The sequence below is a fragment of the Oryzias latipes genome, chromosome 2 (assembly GCF_053564925.1).
Source record: "Oryzias latipes strain Hd-rR chromosome 2, Olatipes_Hd-rR_3.1".
Taxonomy (NCBI): domain Eukaryota; kingdom Metazoa; phylum Chordata; class Actinopteri; order Beloniformes; family Adrianichthyidae; genus Oryzias; species Oryzias latipes.
This window is the reverse complement of record NC_136238.1, coordinates 45,292,171-45,309,645: the sequence shown is the minus strand read 5'-3', so window position 1 is coordinate 45,309,645 and position 17,475 is coordinate 45,292,171. Positions and strand designations below refer to the sequence as shown.

Below are 17,475 nucleotides of genomic sequence, written 5' to 3'. Positions count from 1 at the left end.
GTCATATGAAACCTTTTTGGGGGGTGTCTAACCTTCACAAAAACAACCACACATTTGCCGAGAACTTTACTGATGGGCACTCTGCTGCGGTAGCAGCTCTTGAAGACTTCTTTTTCCAGAAAGGTTTGTGAAACTATGTGAATAGTTTCACTTGGCCGCTTGAACCAGCAGCCATAGAGCCACATCACACCTTCAAGGAACAACAATAGATTCATTTCAAAATATACAGCAGAATACACTCAACTGAAATGTTGCTGCCTGAAGATAGGTACACACATCAGTGAAGCATGGCATTTGACTTCACAACAGCTGATGCTCATGGGTCTCTGACTACTATGAACATTTTTATGAACTATCATTTGCTGATCATATTTCTTTTAAGATGCAAATGCTGAGTTTACCTTTGAGGCCAGGTTACAATCATGAAAATTCCTCATATTTGGATTGGAGCACTCTCAGAAGATGCAGTGTCGATGTACACTGTACATTCAGATAAATTATTAACTAATATTTCTCCTCCTAGAGAAGCAATTGCATTTAGAAATGTATGAAATAAGTTTTATTTGTAAAAAGGACCAGGCAATGAGAGCTGATTCCATGGCTATGTTGTAACAACATCCAAAAAAACAATAACTAAGGTCTGCAGGACTGGTTTGTTCCAAACAGCTCTTAAACAATGGCTGAAAACAAACCAGTCCTGCAGATGTTAGTTATCGTTGTTTTTTTTTGACTTTTTTAGACTTGCTTTTTATTGATTATTTCTATTTGATTGCTTGAAATAAACCATTTCAAATCAAAAATCAAATTGTAAATAACCTTTGTAAATATTTTTACCACTAATATTGTGCTATTGTATTGCGTTGTCAATGTAACTGTTGAACCTCTTATCCTGCTTTAGGACAACGGATGAAGCTGCCATATTTATGTCAAAGCAGCTGCTGAAACATTGTTTAATATGCAATGTCCTAATTCAAAATAAATAAATAAATAAATAAAAATCTGATGAAAAGAAGTCAAAGTTAATACTTCTGGCCCTAAAACAATTCCATGTATGGTAGATGGGGTCTGTGGCACTGAAAATATTTTAGAACTATGGTGACAACACTATATAAGAATATTTCACTGTGTCCAGAGGGATCTGTTTGTAGCAAAGGACACTGATACCGCTGGTGTAATCACAGCGCATAATGTCCACCAAGCTATCTCCAAACTGTCAAACAACAAAGCTACTGGACTTGATGGGGTATCTGAGTATGTAAAGTTTGCCAGTGCAAGTGTAATCCCACTACTTGCCATGTGTTTTACAGCTTTAATGTTCATGGATTTTAACCAGACTCTATGATAACTCTTATGTTTAGTAGCAGGGATAAAAACATAGCTGGAAAAATTGGTTGCTCTGAAAATGACAGACTGATAGCTCTAGCCAGTTTTCTATCAAAACTCTATGAGATAATCCTGCTGGACAGGATTCCAGAGTTTGTAAAAATGACTGATAATCCATTTGGGTTTAAAGAAAAGATGGGTCCTGACATGTGTATATATGATCTTAAAGAAATGATCTATTTCTGTTTCACTGTTATCTAGATGACTGTAAAGCTTTTGACAGAGTAAATCATAAGAAATTATTTATAAAACTGGTAGAGAGATGTGTACCTAAATGTGTTGTGTGTATTCTGGCATATTGGTATGCTCAACAAACAATGCAGGTCAAATGAGGAAAATAGGGTTTCAGACCTTACACTATTCTCTCTCCTATTCTTTTTAATTTTTATGTGGATAAACTGTCTCTCAAACCTAAAGTACTTGTTGTTCACACTTGTGTGGCTGAAGATCTCATTGTCAACCATTTGATGTTTGCTGACGATCTAGTTGTGTTGAGTCCAAGTACTGCTGGTCTTCAATTTGGTAACATCTGTTCAGCTTATGGGCTTGATAATGACATCACATTAAATGCACAAAAAAGTCTGATTATGATTTCTCGGACAAAAGAACACTAAAACCACAATTTCCCTGGTTTTGACCTATCAAATGCTGTACTCGTGTGAACTAATAAGATAAAGTATCTTGGGCATGTCATTTCAGAAGACTTGTCAGATGATGCAGATATCTACAGGCAGTGTCATGGTGTATATGGCCAAGCCAACACTCTTTCTCTAAAGTTTAGCATGTGTAAAGAAGGAGTCGAGGTGGTGTTATTTAAAGCATTTTGTCCTCCTCTGTATACAGCTCATCTGTGGACAAACTATAAAAGTACCAGTATGAGAAAGCTGCAGGTGGTGTACAATGAGGCCCTTAGGGTGCGTTTAAATAAGCCAAGGAGGGCGAGTGCTAGTGAGCTGTTTGTCCCTCAGAATTAACACTCTTTTAATTAATGTATTTTTTTATGAACTATAGTAATTTTCCTAACACTGCTTCTTAACTTGTGTATTCTTGACACTGCTTTTTTTATGTAGTGGGTTCGTGTACACCTTCTTTTGGACTGAGTCTGGCATAAATTCTATCAATCTATTATAAATAAGAAGCTCGGTTATTGTAGCAGTGACACTCTGGTGCTCTACATGTAATGCCATGTCACATATATCTGTGACAAACAGTCCTTTGAGGGTTACCAGCGCTGTCTTCCCACAGACGATCAATGCAGACAATGTGAGGCTTGAAGTACACTTCTGATGGCTCCACATAGACAAATTCTCCCACGCTGTAAGTGATGTTGTCAAAGGAGCATTCCTTTACATACTTGAGAAGAGAATTTGGTTTCCAGGGATCTCTTTGTACATAATGGGTTGTTCTCTCTTTTTTATCTGCAGAAACATTTCAGATACATTTTAGGACGAGAGATTCCTGTGTTTTCATGCATGAATACTAAATCAACTACCTTTGTTTTTCTCCTGTTCCTCTTCTGCTTTCTTCCTATCCTCCTCAATCTCTCTGGGAACTTTCTCTCTTTTTTCCCGATCTACATCACTTTGCAAGTGTTTCAAAGTGTAACGGAGTGCAGTGGACATTAGGATCTCTCCATTCTTGCATAACTCATCCCTGATCTTGATTAAAAAGTACTGCAGCTCCACTGCATCTTCAAAAATCTTTGAGTCTGTCCTGTAAAAAGACAAAGCATGAGAACCATTAGTATGTATTTGAGCTGCTTTGATTATTGCTCAGGATCTAATCAACATCCAAATCCTAAAAAAAAAAAAAAAAAAAAACACTATTCAAGCCCCAAGCGGCGTTGTTAGGCGTTAGCCCACAGGTGCAACCTGCCCCTGCTCTTGCCGCCCAATTCTGACTCGCCCTTACTGGCTGAGCAGCTGCTACAGGCCCCGCTCTCCCCCTAGCACATATGCCAACCTGGTCAGAGCTGCATGTGATTATTTCAGTAAACTGTTTTTTAAAATGGCTGCTTTTCCGTTTCTGGATTTTAGTTCCATAGCAACTGTTATATGTGTTTAGGTCACCTGGGGGTAAGGAGCCCGTGATGGGACATGGGTAAAAATATTTGGATTTACAGCAGATACCTTTACATTTCTGTCTGTGTTTATCTCATTAACAAGCTCGGATTCACAGAGGATGTTTAGAGATCAGATTTATTTAATTTAAAAAAAGCACAAAAGCATCGGAAATCACGTCTCCATGTCTGGGTTCATTCACACTCCGGTACGCTCTCCGTCCTGCCAGAAAAGCAGCTTTCCGCCGCTACATCTGTGTCTCTGTGACCCACATTCATTCAATAGGACATTAATAAAAATAAGAATCAAACTAAGGGATCTATTTACTATTGTCTCCATGAAAATAAGTAAAATATAATAAGATTTAGGAGGTCCGAATTTGCTGCTTCCCCATACAGCAGTGGCTGTCGGTCTGCTCACATGACAAGCAAACGAGCTCCGACTGGCCACGGAGGGAGCTATTCCCAACCATCAATCAATCAAACTTTATTTATAAAGCACTTTTCATATAAAAGTGTAACACAAAGTGCTTTACATTAAAACAAGATAAATAATATAAAAACAAACATGAAAATTAAAATAAACAAGCACAAAAATAAATAAATAAATAACAATAGAAATAGGGCCCCCCTCCCAGTACCTACACAACCCCCCACTTCTTTCACATCTCCCAACCCCTACCTAGTGGGGAGAGATAATGAGAAATGACAAATAAGAAATGACAAATAAGAAACAGGCTGAGCACGAAAACAAGATGTTGGAAACGCTAGTAGTTGGAGCCTCCCAACCCTAGCCACAAGGACTCACAATCAACCCCAAAGAACAAAACCCAAAGTACCAAGACCAAAACCAACATCAAAGAACCCAAAGACCAACGCCAAAGATCCAAAGCCCAACCCCCTTTCATCCTACTATAAAATTCACAAATTCTAACTAATTCCCTGCCTGCATTTTTGGGTCCAGCTACTCCAATCCTAACAAAATAAATAAATAGTGGTAGTAAAAAATTAGTTAAAAGCCAGTTTAAACAGATGGGTCTTGAGCCTTTTCTTAAAAGCATTAATGTTCTCTGCGGCTCTCAGGTCCTCTGGCAGACTGTTCCATAAACGGGGGCCATAGTGCTGAAAAGAGGCTTCTCCGTAGGTTTTGGTGTTTACAGTTGGAATGGTTAACAGATCAGTGCCAGAGGATCTCAGGGTCCGCGAGGGTTCATACTTTACTAAAATGTCTGATAAATAAGAAGGCGCAAGACCGTTAAAACATTTAAAAACCGTTAAAGTATCTTAAAATCTTAAATATCTTAAAATCAATCCTGAAGCATATGGGGAGCCAATGCAGGGATTTTAAAATTGGGGTGATGTGAGCTCGCCTCCTGGTCTTTGTAAGAACTTGTGCAGCAGAGTTCTGGAGAAGCTGAAGGTTCCTAATGTTGGTTTTTGGAAGACCAGCAAGCAGGGCGTTACAATAATCAATTTTACTCATGATAAAAGCACGCATTAGCATCTCCATATTAGCAAGAGAGAGTAGTGGGCGGACTCTAGCCAGATTTCTAAGATGATAAAGACCAGTTTTAACCATCTGTTTTATTTGTGGGATAAAATTTAGCTTAGTCAAAAATAATGCCCCGGTTTCTGACTGTTTCTGAATGACTTAATGGAAATTACATTAACTTCAGACACTTTTTCTCTCTCTTGGCTTCAGGACCGATAACTAAAATGTCAGTTTTCTCCTGGTTGAGCTGCAGAAAATTATTTTCCATTAGTAATTTCACATCTAAAATACAGTTAGAAAGCAAGGGGCCAAGGATGGAACCTTGAGGCACACCACAATTAATTTCATGGACCCCGGAAAAGTTTGTGTCCATGCTTACCATAAACTTTCTCTCCATGAGATGGGAATCGAACCACTTGAGAACAGTCCCTGAAAGGCCAAGACTTTAAAGTCTGTTTACAAGGATCAGGTGATCAACAGTATTTAAAGCTGCACTTAGATCGAACAGAACTAGTACTGAGATCTGATCTGAATCCAAGGCATACCTGACATCATTAACAATTTTTAACGAGACTGTCTCAGTACTGTGGTTTGTTCTAAAACCAGACTGGTTTATCTAAAAAATGTTATTTTGTAAGAGAAACAAGTTTTTCTAAAACCTTACTTAAAAATGGCAAGTTGGAAACAGGTATGTAGTTATTAAAAACAGAAGGGTCTAAGTTGGATTTCTTGAGTAACGGTTTCACCACTGCCATTTTAAAGGCAGCAGGAAAAACACATGTCTGTAGAGAGTTCATGATATTTAAAATCTCACTCTCAAAAGACCCGTAAAATGATTTGTGATGAGCGGATGGAATCTAAAAAACAAGTCGTTGGATTAACTTGGGAGAAAACTCGACCAAGTGTTGCAGCTTCAACCAGGTCAAAACTGTCCAGTGCTTCCTCAGGTAAAATCAACCCATCATTACCAATAAAAAGGCTTTTCTGTCCATTTACAATGTTAGATCTGACAGAATGGATCTTGCTCCTGAAGTGGTCTGCAAAGTCCTCACACAATGAGGCGGAGGCTGGCATTGTGTTTTTGTACACATTCAAGTTGATTAAAGATTCAATTGTGGTGAAGAGGACTCTGGGGTTATTTTTATTTACAGAAATGATATTCACAAAATATGAATTTTTGGTCTGTTTTACTGTTTGATTATATACTTTTAGTTGGTTTTGGTACAGTTGATAGTTTATTACAAGTGTGTGTTTTCTCCAAAGTCTTTCGGCAGATCTACAACGTCTCTTCAATTGTTTAATTTCCTCAGTTCTCCAAGGGGGTATGGGTTTGATTCTTATTTTCTTAGATTTTAGAAGAGCAACTGAGTCGAGACTGGATTTTAATTTACTGTTAATACTTTCAACAAGTAGATCACAGGGGGCCGGTAAGACAAGTGGAGAGTAGGGGCAAACAGATGTAATAACATTTTCGACCACTTCAGGAGTCAAGTAGCATTTCTTTACCGCTCTCACAGAGGTCTCTTGCTTTATAAAACCAGTAATGTTAAAAAGAACACAGTAATGGTCAGATACAGCCAGGTCCACAACAGTGGACACACTGGTAGGTAAACCATGACTGACGACGAGGTCAAGAGTGTGCCCCCTGTTGTGAGTCAGCTGCATGACGTGTTGTTTAAAATCAAGAGAAGCTAGCAAGTCCAAGAACTGAGTGGTGCAATAGTCCGACTTCCAGTCTACATACAGGTTAAAATCACCTGTTAATAAAATCATGTTAAAGGAAGCGTGGACAGATGCTAGAAACTCAGAAAACTCCTCAATAAAAACAGAGCTTGGTTTGGGTGGTCTGTATACTGTGACGCATAAAACTGGAGGGCTGTTAAAAACAAAGGCATGATGTTCAAAGCTGGGGTACTCATCTAATGTAATCTCCCTCCCTGGTTGAAAAATAAAGCTAAAGTTGGGTGGAGAGGCCTCTGTGAGAACAGCAGATGCATCCGTGCTTAGCCATGTTTCAGTTAAAAAGAGACCATCAATATTATAATCATGGATAAAATCCTTTATGATAAATGTTTTGTTGGACAAAGATCGAACGTTGAAAAGTGCCAAGTTAAAAGAGGAGGGCGGAGTGGTTGTGGAACCTGCTTCCTCAAGATTTGGTGCTTCCTTTGGTGGACAAAGGCAGTTAGTGTTTGCTTTTCTCCCTGCATGCTCCCTCATAGAAGACCTGTCTGTAATAGTAGTCTTAATGGGATAGACTGGGGGGGGGGGGGGGGGGGGCAGCAGGTTGTGGCAAGGAATCACTTCTGATAGTTGAAGCAGTTTCTTGGAAAATGTGTGTGTGTGTGTGTGGGGGGGGGGGTGTGAATCAGTCACTTCCACAGACCGATGTCTGCACGGATGAAGAGGAGGTTTGGACTGGTGTTGGAATGATGGGGGCCGGTGATGTCTGGACAGAGTGTCTGATGTTTTCAGTTCACTGCTGCCTAGTGGACTGGGGTGAATGCCATCAGTTTTATAAAATGAGGTTCTGTTCCAGAAAAGATTAAAATTGTCAATAAAAACAAACTTATTCTGGCTGGCAACAGACTGGAGCCAGGTGCTCAGACTAAGCAGCCTGCTGAAACGGCCCTGGCCGCGGAAGAGGGAGGGGAGGGGAGGGGTCCCGAAATAAAAACAGTCAATGGACAGGAGTTTAAAAAATGAAAAATTCTGATGAATGCCTTTTTGGTCGTTTCAGACTCCCGATAAGCTGTGTCAACCATGGAGCTCTTTTGTTTGTCATGCCTGCAGACGGGCAGCTGGAGAACCACTGCGGTATGGGATGTTGTACTTTAGGGTTGAACAGGAAAATTAATATTCAGAGTGGGTAACTTGTCTTTAATTAACATACTCTTTGGCAGTCCCTTTGCATGCTAAGGCTACATGCTTCATACGTATCCCATCCTGCATCACACAACCCGTACTTCCGCTCGACCAATCAACGTGTCGCTGTAACTACGCTGCATTAAAATACAAAAGAATGAATGACTATCAGAATATTATTCCGTGGGAACCAAAAATTATTTCGTGGAAACATTTTTTTTTAACCCATGTCAGGTCTCGGGCTCCATTTGGGGGTAACAAACAGACCTATGGGATTTTTAGCAGAATCTGCAAAAGTTAACTTTTGGGTTTCCATGGTAACAGATGTTTGGTTAACCACACTCACATTCCTAATATATTCATATTGTATTCTGCATTTACACTTTAGCCATCACATCCAGCCGCAGTCGAGCATTAAATTTGACGCGCGTCAAAATAGAGGCAGCAGACACAAATTTGACGTGCGAATGGCGCCCAGTGTGTCAATGCAGCACCGTTTCATTCAACTTGAGCCAATAATAGTAAAATAATAAGAGTAAAAAATAGTGAGAGCTCTAAAAACTACATTTTTTTCCAAACAGCTTTCAAATGATTCTTTTTTTTTTTTAACTTGTCCTGTCCAACAGCTGAGCAGACAGATGAGAGCTGAGGGCCTCTTGTGTTGGACATATTTTACTTTAACAAGAGGGGTTATTAATCTTCAGACAAACCAAAGGTATGTCTGAATAAACCCCTTTTGTAATTGAGGCCAAACTCTATTAATTTCAATCATGTTTGAAAATCTTTGGTGTTGGACCGGACGGAAAAGGAAAGAGGGGAAGAAGAGAGAGGGATGTTAGAGAGAGGGGGGGTAGGAGGGTGATAATAGGAGGGGAAGGGGGATAAGACCATGAAGCAGCATAAAGCCGCAAGTTTACTGGTTGTTAATCATTATGGTAAGGTTCAAATGTAGTACAAAAGGGGCTGAAGGGGTGAAAAAGAGGAGGGAGAATGCCCAGCCATCCCCACCCCAAGACCCCCACCGCAGACGCAGCGGCAGCCGGAATCCCCCCAACGCCACACAGGAATCGGCAGGGGACAACCGCCGCCCTGGCGACCAAGCCCGCCACCCAGGCCAGGGCCAGCAGGACCGCCGCAAGGCCCCCAGAGCCAGAGAGCAGGGAGGCGCGGAGGGAAAGAGAGCGCCGCCCCAGCCCAACCAGGAGAGCAGCCCCCCCGCCGCGCCGGGAGAGCCCAACGCAGGGCCCCACCGGAGAAGGACGCCCACAGCCCCAGATGAGCACCCCACCACCACCCAGGAGTTCCGGGCACCCCCCCGCCCCAACCCCAGGTACAGGCCAGGACCCCCCCAAGGGAGACCCGCTCTGCACTCCAGGCAGCCATCCGCCCGGCCCACGGTTGGTCCAGGGAGGAGCAAGGCAGGGGCCCGCCGCCCCCGCCCAGGAGGGGGGAACCCCGGGGAAAAAAGAGGGCCCACAAGGGGTGTTGTAAATATGGCCCGACCAGGCTCGGCCACAGTTGGAAATTTGGCGGGGCCCAGCGCTCAGGAGCAAGGACCAGAACCCACCCCCCGGGGACACGAACACCCCCGGCTCAGATGTAATGTGAACCCCCCCACCGCGCGGAGAGAGCACCGCCGGGCCCAGGAAGCCGGCACCCCGGGGACACGGCCGCCGTTGCAAAGGGGCCCGTACCGCCCACCAGGGAAGAGGTAGGGGACAGATGGTCCTAGGTCCCACCTTCCTTGCAAAATGTGTGTGCGTGTATGTGTGTTTGAGAGGGTGTGTGTGTGCATGTGTGTGTGTTTATGTTGGAATGTATATATTGAGGGGGGAGGGGTGTGTGTACTAAGGGGGTGCAGTTAAAATTGGCGAGTAGGGCACTAAGGGGACATCTCCTGATTACTCACAGTGATGTCCCCTCTCCCTCCCCACCAAGGGGCCCTAAATGTCTAAGGTGCGGTTAAAATTGGGGGGTAGGGTGCTAGGAGGACATCTGCTGCTTGCTGGCAGTGATGTCCAAGCACCCCCCCTACCAAGGACCCTACATGTCTAAAGTGCAAATAAAACCGAAAGAGGGGGGGGCCCACTCCTGAGGTAACCATAGGAGGGGGGCCACTGCCAAGTAGCCCCCCCCAAGGCGCATCGCAGGCTAGACCCCCCACCCCCTCACCCTAATATGAGGTTATATTAGGAAGGGGGTAAGTTGGGGACAGCTGGCAGACTGTCCCCCGGTGGTCAAACAGCTGTCCCCCCCCCTTCTGACAAACCAGAGGTATGTCTGAATTAGGGCTGCACGATATGAGGAAAACTTGCGATATGCGATATTGGTGATTAATATTGCGATAACGATATAATTTGCGGTATATAAACAAATAGCAAAACAACCAAAAACATAATTTCCATTTCACTGCAACAGTTTAAAAATTATACTCCAAATGACCCTTGTTGACGTAGGAAGCAAACGTGAAACATAAAAGGGCTCATCTGATTGATCAACAACGTAAACGGGTCCTCCCGATTGGTTAAATGCATAAAGGGATTCATTTCATTTGTTCAATATTTCAAGCTGCCATGAGTTTATTTTAGCACATTTAAGGTAACCATTTATTGCGATTTTTGCCATCTTTTGTGGTATGCATATTGCACAGCTTGATGTTGCGATAACGATAAATTTGCGGTATATTGTGCAGGCCTAGTCTGAATAAACTCCTACTGTAATCGAGGCCAAACTTTCTTCATTTAAATCATATTTGAAAATCTTTTGTGTTGGACCGGACGGAAAAGGAAAGGAGGGAAGAATTGAGAGGGATGTTAGAGAGACGGGGAAGGAGGGGCGGGTGGGGCAACACAGCATAAAGCAACAAGTTTCTAGATGTTTATCATTACATTAAGGTTCAGATGTAATACAAGTCTATAAGCTAATGTTCTTCAAAAATGTTAAGATGGCAGCCACTTTCAAGGTCAAATGTCAACAAAACTTCAGTTGTGGTTTTGGACATAAGCTTGTGAAATGGGTGTTTAAATTTGTGAAGATCACTCAAACAGTCTGCAGTCCCGGGCCTTCTCCTGTCAGCTATGCTCACGTGCAAACTTTACGTCTGGTCGGCTCTAACCTGGATCCTCCTCTGGCTTTTCTACCGCCCCACGGCCGGGCTCATCCAGTACTCAGCGTCGGAACTCCTCCGTCTCCGCTGGCTGCCTACAGCTCCTGCTCCTCTGCTCTACGCCCGCACGGACCCCCTGCTCCCGCCACGCCGGAGGTACATCCACCGTGGCACGCACCGGCACTACCAAGCCTCGTCCAATCTTGTCCGCTTCCTCTCCTCCTCTACCCGCCGTCCTCCACGTAACACCGGACGTTCTGTGGACCACGGAGTGCTTTCCAGCCTCCCCGGACCTGCGAACTCGACTTCTTCGGCGCCGCGCCAGGTCATCAGAACCATCAACTTTGGCCTCATCAACATCCGCTCCCTCTCTAACAAGGGTCAGCTGATCCAGGATCTAATTGTGGACCGTAAGTTGGACTTTCTCTGCGTTACGGAAACTTGGCAGCAACAGAATGACTTTTCCTCTCTCAATGACTCCACCCCTCCCGGCTTTGTTTACCTCTGTCAGCCTCGTTGCCATGGCCGCGGAGGCGGTCTCGCGGTGATATATCGCGAGACGTGGAAAGTCCTCCCGGTTCCGCTCCCCTCATTCAGCTCCATTGAGTGCACTGCCTTCATGCTGCCTGGACCCACACCAACTGTAATAGCAGTGGTTTACCGCCCCCCAAAACCGAACAGGGACTTTCTGGAGCATTTTGGAACTCTGCTAACTCACCTATCGTCTCTCACTCCTAATGTTATGTGTATGGGTGATTTTAACATACATTTTGATAACAACCACCTCCCCCTCACCAGAGACTTCTGCTCATGCCTGGACAGTCTTGGTTTTTGTCAACATGTTCAGCTGCCTACCCATGCTAAGGGACACATTCTGGACCTGGTCTGCTGCTCTGGGTTAACCCCCTCTAACTGTTCCACAGATGATCTTGCTATGACTGATCACCATCTTGTTTCTTTTAGCATCCCCTTGATTTTATCTGAGATCAAACCCACTCGCCTCATCTCCTTCCGAAACATTAAGAATGTAAATGTGGATATGTTTTCTTCTCATTTGGAGCGCATCCCTTTCCCAAACTCGTCCAACCCTGATGATCTGGTTTCTTTTTATAATAACTGCCTTTTAGATGTTCTTAACAATTTCGCTCCTGTAAAAACCCGGTCTGTTTTATCTGTTAAATCTTCCCCCTGGTTCACCCCTGAACTCCATAAAATGAAAGCCAAATGCCGCCAGTTGGAGCGGCTCTGCAAAAAAACTGGCTCTCCCGCTCACAGGGAAATCTACAATGAACAGATTCTACAATACAAGGACTTGGTTTCTATCACTAAAACGAACTACTTCACTGAACTGATTGATGCAAATAAGGGAAATTCCAAAATTCTGTTTTCTTTAATGGATAATGTCTTTCAACCCCGTAACAGTTTTCCCCCTCATTTTTATTCAGATGAGCACTGTAATTCTCTTCAGTTATTCTTTAACCAGAAAATTCTAGATATCCATCAGCATCTCCATTCCTCCACCTCTCCTCCCACCCCGTCTGACTCATTTTCTGTAACTCATATATTCACTTCCTTTTTCCTCCCTGATCCCAGTGAAATTTCCCGCCTCATCCATAAGTCCAAACCATCCACATGTTTGCTCGATCCCCTTCCAACATCCCTGGTTAAATCCTGCCTTCCTTCTCTTCTTCCTTTCATTTGTGCCATTATCCACTCCTCATTGACATCAGGTATTGTCCCCTCACTCCTCAAGATCGCTGCCGTCAGACCCATCCTAAAAAAACCTGGCTCAGACCCCAATTCCTTTCATAATCTTCGTCCTATTTCTAACCTCCCCTTCATTTCAAAAATTCTTGAAAAAATAGTCGCCTCCCAACTTTCCCATCATCTCACCCAAAATGATCTTTTTGAACCCTTTCAATCTGGTTTCCGTCCCCTTCATAGCACAGAAACTGCCCTACTAAAAATCACCAATGACCTTCTCCTTGCAGCTGATTCTGGACTCATCACCATCCTCATCCTCCTCGACTTGAGCGCAGCATTTGACACCATATCTCACTCCATCCTCCTCCACAGACTTTCAGCCCTCGGTATCGAGTCCATCCCCCTCCGCTGGTTTCATTCTTATTTTTCAAGCCGCACTCAGTTTATTCAACTGAATTCTTTCAAATCCCAACCCTCACTTATTTCATCTGGTGTTCCTCAAGGTTCTGTTCTCGGTCCCCTCCTCTTCATTACCTACCTGCTACCCCTTGGCAATATATTTCGTAAATTCAATATTGATTTTCATTGTTTCGCGGATGACACTCAGCTCTATCTGTCCAGTAAACCCAACTCTTCTATTCCACCTGCCTCCCTCTCCTCCTGCCTGTCTGAAATAAAAACCTGGTTCACCCTAAACTTCCTCAAACTTAACAGTGATAAAACCGAATTACTCCTCGTAGGTTCCAAGTCCACCCTTTCCAAAGTTTCTAATTTTAACCTTTCCATCGATTCCTCTCCAGTTTTCCCCTCCCCTCAAGTAAAGAGTCTGGGTGTCATCCTTGACAGTACATTATCATTTCAATCCCATATCAATAGCATTACTCGGTCAGCCTACTATCATCTACGTAATATTAATCGACTCCGCCCCTCCCTCACCATCCACTCCGCCTCCATTTTAGTTCATAGTCTGGTCACTTCTCGTCTCGACTATTGCAATGCTCTTCTCTTTGGTCTTCCCAACAAAACTCTAAATAAGCTTCAGTTAGTCCAGAATTCAGCTGCCCGCATCATCACCAGAACCCCCTCCTTCCATCACATCACTCCCGTTCTCCAGCAACTGCACTGGCTTCCAGTAGCCTTTAGGATTAAGTTCAAGATCCTTCTCTACACTTTTAAAGCCCTCCATAGCCTGGCTCCCTCCTATCTCTCTAATCTCCTCCATGTTAACACTCCCTCTCGCTCTCTTCGGTCTTCTTCCTCCCTTCAGCTCTCTGTCCCTCCGGCCCGTATGGTCACCATGGGGAGCCGTGCCTTCAGTCGCTCTGCTCCCCAACTCTGGAACTCTCTCCCCCCAGACCTCCGTAACACTGACTCCTTTCTGATCTTTAAATCCAGACTCAAAACCTATCTGTTTAAGCATGCATTTCCGGAACACAGTTTCTCATTTTCTGTCAGCTGATTTTACTAATGAATCCAATTTATTTATTGATTTTAACTTGTGATTTTATTGTGTTTTACCTCTAACTTTGTACAGTGACCTTGGGTGTTTTGAAAGGCGCTTTTAAATAAAATGTATTATTATTATTATTAAACAATTGTTCATTAGAGCAGGCAAAAAAGAAAAGCTGCAACAGCTAAATTACCTCCTATGAGTAAGGCAAGTCCTGAGAAGCTAGCTCCATGGCAAGAACAAGACCCGGGCAATAAACAGCTACACACTGCCAGTTATCAGATATCCTGCAGGAATAATAAGATGGCCAAAGGACGAGATACAGACCACAGATGTTAAAACACGAAATGAACGATTCATGGAGGGTTCCATTCCAAATCCCGCACCCTGAGACTGTATGCTAGCCGCAAGGAAGGAGGCCGAGGACTAAGGAGTGCGGAAGCCACTATCCAGGATGAAACATCCAAGATGCATGAATACATCAAGCTCAAGGCCCCAACTGACAATGTGCTCAGTAAATGTCTCAGCCAATGGAGAGCAGAGGATACAGTGCCAGAGGACAGATCCTCATGGGAGGACAGATCCTCATGGGAAGACAAACCCCTGCATGTGATGTACCACCGGACTATAACTGAAGTGGCTGATATCAAGAAGTCCTACCAATGGCTAGAAAGGGCTGGCCTACAGGACAGCACTGAAGCACTCATCCTGGCAGCTCAGGAACAAGCCCTGAGCACCAGAGCGATAGAGGCTCAGATCTACCACACCAGACAAGACCCAAGGTGTAGGCTGTGCAAAGTGGCGCCTGAAACAATCCAGCACATAACTGCAGGATGTAAGATGCTGGCAGGGACAGAATACATGGAGCGCCACAATCAAGTGGCTGGAATAATATACAGGAACATGTGTGCAGAATATTGACTGGAAACCCCAAGGTCAAAATGGGAAACACCCCCGAAAGTATGAAAGGGCAAAGATCCTGTGGGACTTCCAGATCCAGACTGATAGAATGGTAATGGCGAACCAACCAGACATTGTAGTGGTGGATAAAGAACAGAGGAAAGCCGTTGTGGTGGATGTGGCAGTGCCAAGCAATGGGAACATCAGGAAGAAGGAACATGAGAAACTGGAGAAATACCAGGGACTCAGAGAAGAACTGGAGAAAGCCTGGAAAGTGAAGGTGACAGTGGTGCATGTGGTAATTGGAGCACTCGGGGCAGTAACCCCCAAGCTGGAGGAGTGGCTACAACAGATACCTGGAAAGACCTCAGACCTCTCAGTCCAGAAAAGTGCTAGGAACAGCTAAGATACTGTGCAGGACCCTCAAGCTCCCAGGCCTCTGGTGGAGGACCCGATCTTGGAGGAGAAACCACCCGCGGAGGGTGAGAGGGGCGTGTATTTTATTTTTTACTTTTGGTCTGCACTGTATATGGCCGTGGTGCAGCGGTAGGGCGGTCGACCCATGATCGTAAGATTGCAAGTTCAACTCCTGCCTTGCACACCCATGAGTCGAAATGTCCTTGGGCAAGACACTGAAACCCCACCTTTTACGTTTGGCAGCGTAGCAGCCACCAGTGTGTGAATCTGTGTGTGCATGGGTGAATGGGACTGTGACTGTAAAAGCACTTTGTCCTCGTAGGTAAAAAAAGCGCTATACAAGGATACGCCATTTACCATTTATATATAGGTAGATCTTTAAGATTTGGTCGTCTGAAAAGTAGTTTACATGCCAAAAAAATGTGACTACCCCTGTGCTACACTGAAACTTATGAACACAAACTATGAAAGCAAAAGAAAGCGATATGAGACACAACGCATCTGAAAACGTTTGTGTTGCAAACGTAAAAAATATTTTTAGAAAGCAAAAAGAAAAAAATACATTTTTGAAAGCAACAAATATTTTTTTGAAAAGCAAACAATTAAAATTTTCATTTGCAACATAAAAAAGTGTTGTTTGCAATGTCTTGCCATATATATCACTTAATATGTCCTGTTCAGAAATGTGAAAATCCCCAAATTTGACAGTTTGCTACAGATAGCCACCAAACTTCATTTGGATATTCCCAACTAGTGTTTTGGGCCTGTTTTACCTAAACTGATGCAAAAAACTAGGTCTACATGCTACTGTTCTAGCCGTAGATTTCTTTAAAATGTAAATTTGTTGAAAAAAAGAAGTCTTATACAGAACCTTGAAAAGTATTCAGCCCCCTTAACTTTTCAACCTTCTGCCACATTTCAGGGCTCAAACATAACACTATGCCACCTCCTCTTTAATTCCTTTTTCAAAGGTTGTCATACCTGTGTAGCCTCCTTGCCTTCTTCAACACTTCAAACATGTGTTCCTGAAAGACGTCCAGCCTCCTGTAGCGACCACGCTCCAGGTTCATTCGGATTATTTCAAAGTTGAGAGGTGGTTTCTCAGGGGCAGCAGGATCCACAGCAGGAATCTCAGCCAGAAAGTCACTATAGCATCGGTGCTTCTTGCTCTGGTGGCTCATTACAGAAACATAGAGTTTCCTGAGGAGCTCCATGACCCGACGACCCACTGGCGGTGGGCTGAAGTCTTCCTCTGTGTATGGCATGATGTCCATGTCACTTGACAGAGAGCTTTGTAATTCAGGCATTGAAGGTGTCACAGGAGCATCATCATCCTTGTCCATGTCTTCCTTGTCATCATGTCCATCCTCCATGTCAGCCAGTTTAAGTTCAAGCTCATCTACCCTCATCAGTGCCCCCACAGGGGTACCTGCTCGAGGGGAAGCTTGCTCCTGGGCTGGGCTCTCGGGTTCTTGCTGTTCCACAAGTTTTGCGGCACGCTCTGAAATATTTTAAGCCATTGTTTTCACATTTATTGTAATTCATACCAACAAAGCTACACTGTCTGATTTTGCTCATCAATTACACACCTTCATACTCTGCTTTTTTGGAAGCTTCGAGGTTCCTCCACTCTGTGCCTACTAATCGACTCAGCTCTCCGAACGAAAGGTCTGGGTGCCGAGCTTTGAAGACAGCCCGCATTTTGCTGCTGAAAAAAATGTAGCCACTGATATTCATTTTCCTCTTTGCTCCTCTCTTTGATAAACCCATCACCTCTGGAGTGGCCTTGAAAAGAGAGAAAAACATCAAATCAGGGGAATGTGCTTGAAACCTAAAGAGCACAAGATTGTAGGCATTTAAGGTCATTGGAAGAATACAAATACTTGGGAAGGTGTGTATGGCATGATATCCATGTCACTTGACAGAGAGCTTTGCATTTGAGGCATTGCAGGTGTCACAGGAGCATCATCATCCTCGTCCATGTCTGCCAATTTAAGTTCCAGCTCATCTATCTTCTTGTCCAAAAAGGGTGAAGCTTCCTTCTGTGGTACATTGAGTTTCCTACACAAAACACCAAAACAAGATGGTAAAAGAAGGAT

At 43.8% G+C, this 17,475-nt stretch overlaps 1 protein-coding gene across 3 annotated transcripts in view; it reads right to left on the bottom strand.

Moving 5' to 3' along the window:
• Window positions 1-17,475, bottom strand: part of LOC101169930 (uncharacterized) — an 85,373-nt gene that overhangs the window by 45,747 nt on the left and 22,151 nt on the right. For all 3 annotated transcript variants that reach the window (XR_013653042.1, XM_078940328.1, XM_023963854.2), the window contains exons 23-28: window positions 17,260-17,437; window positions 16,966-17,161; window positions 16,358-16,877; window positions 2,876-3,096; window positions 2,610-2,801; window positions 33-190 (exon numbers count right to left, since the gene is read on the bottom strand). Coding sequence is in view for 2 of the 3 variants with exons in the window: in XM_078940328.1 (XP_078796454.1) it covers window positions 33-190; window positions 2,610-2,801; window positions 2,876-3,096; window positions 16,358-16,877; window positions 16,966-17,161; window positions 17,260-17,437 (1,465 nt within the window). In the remaining variant the exon portion in view is untranslated. The remainder of the gene's footprint in view (window positions 1-32; window positions 191-2,609; window positions 2,802-2,875; window positions 3,097-16,357; window positions 16,878-16,965; window positions 17,162-17,259; window positions 17,438-17,475) is intronic.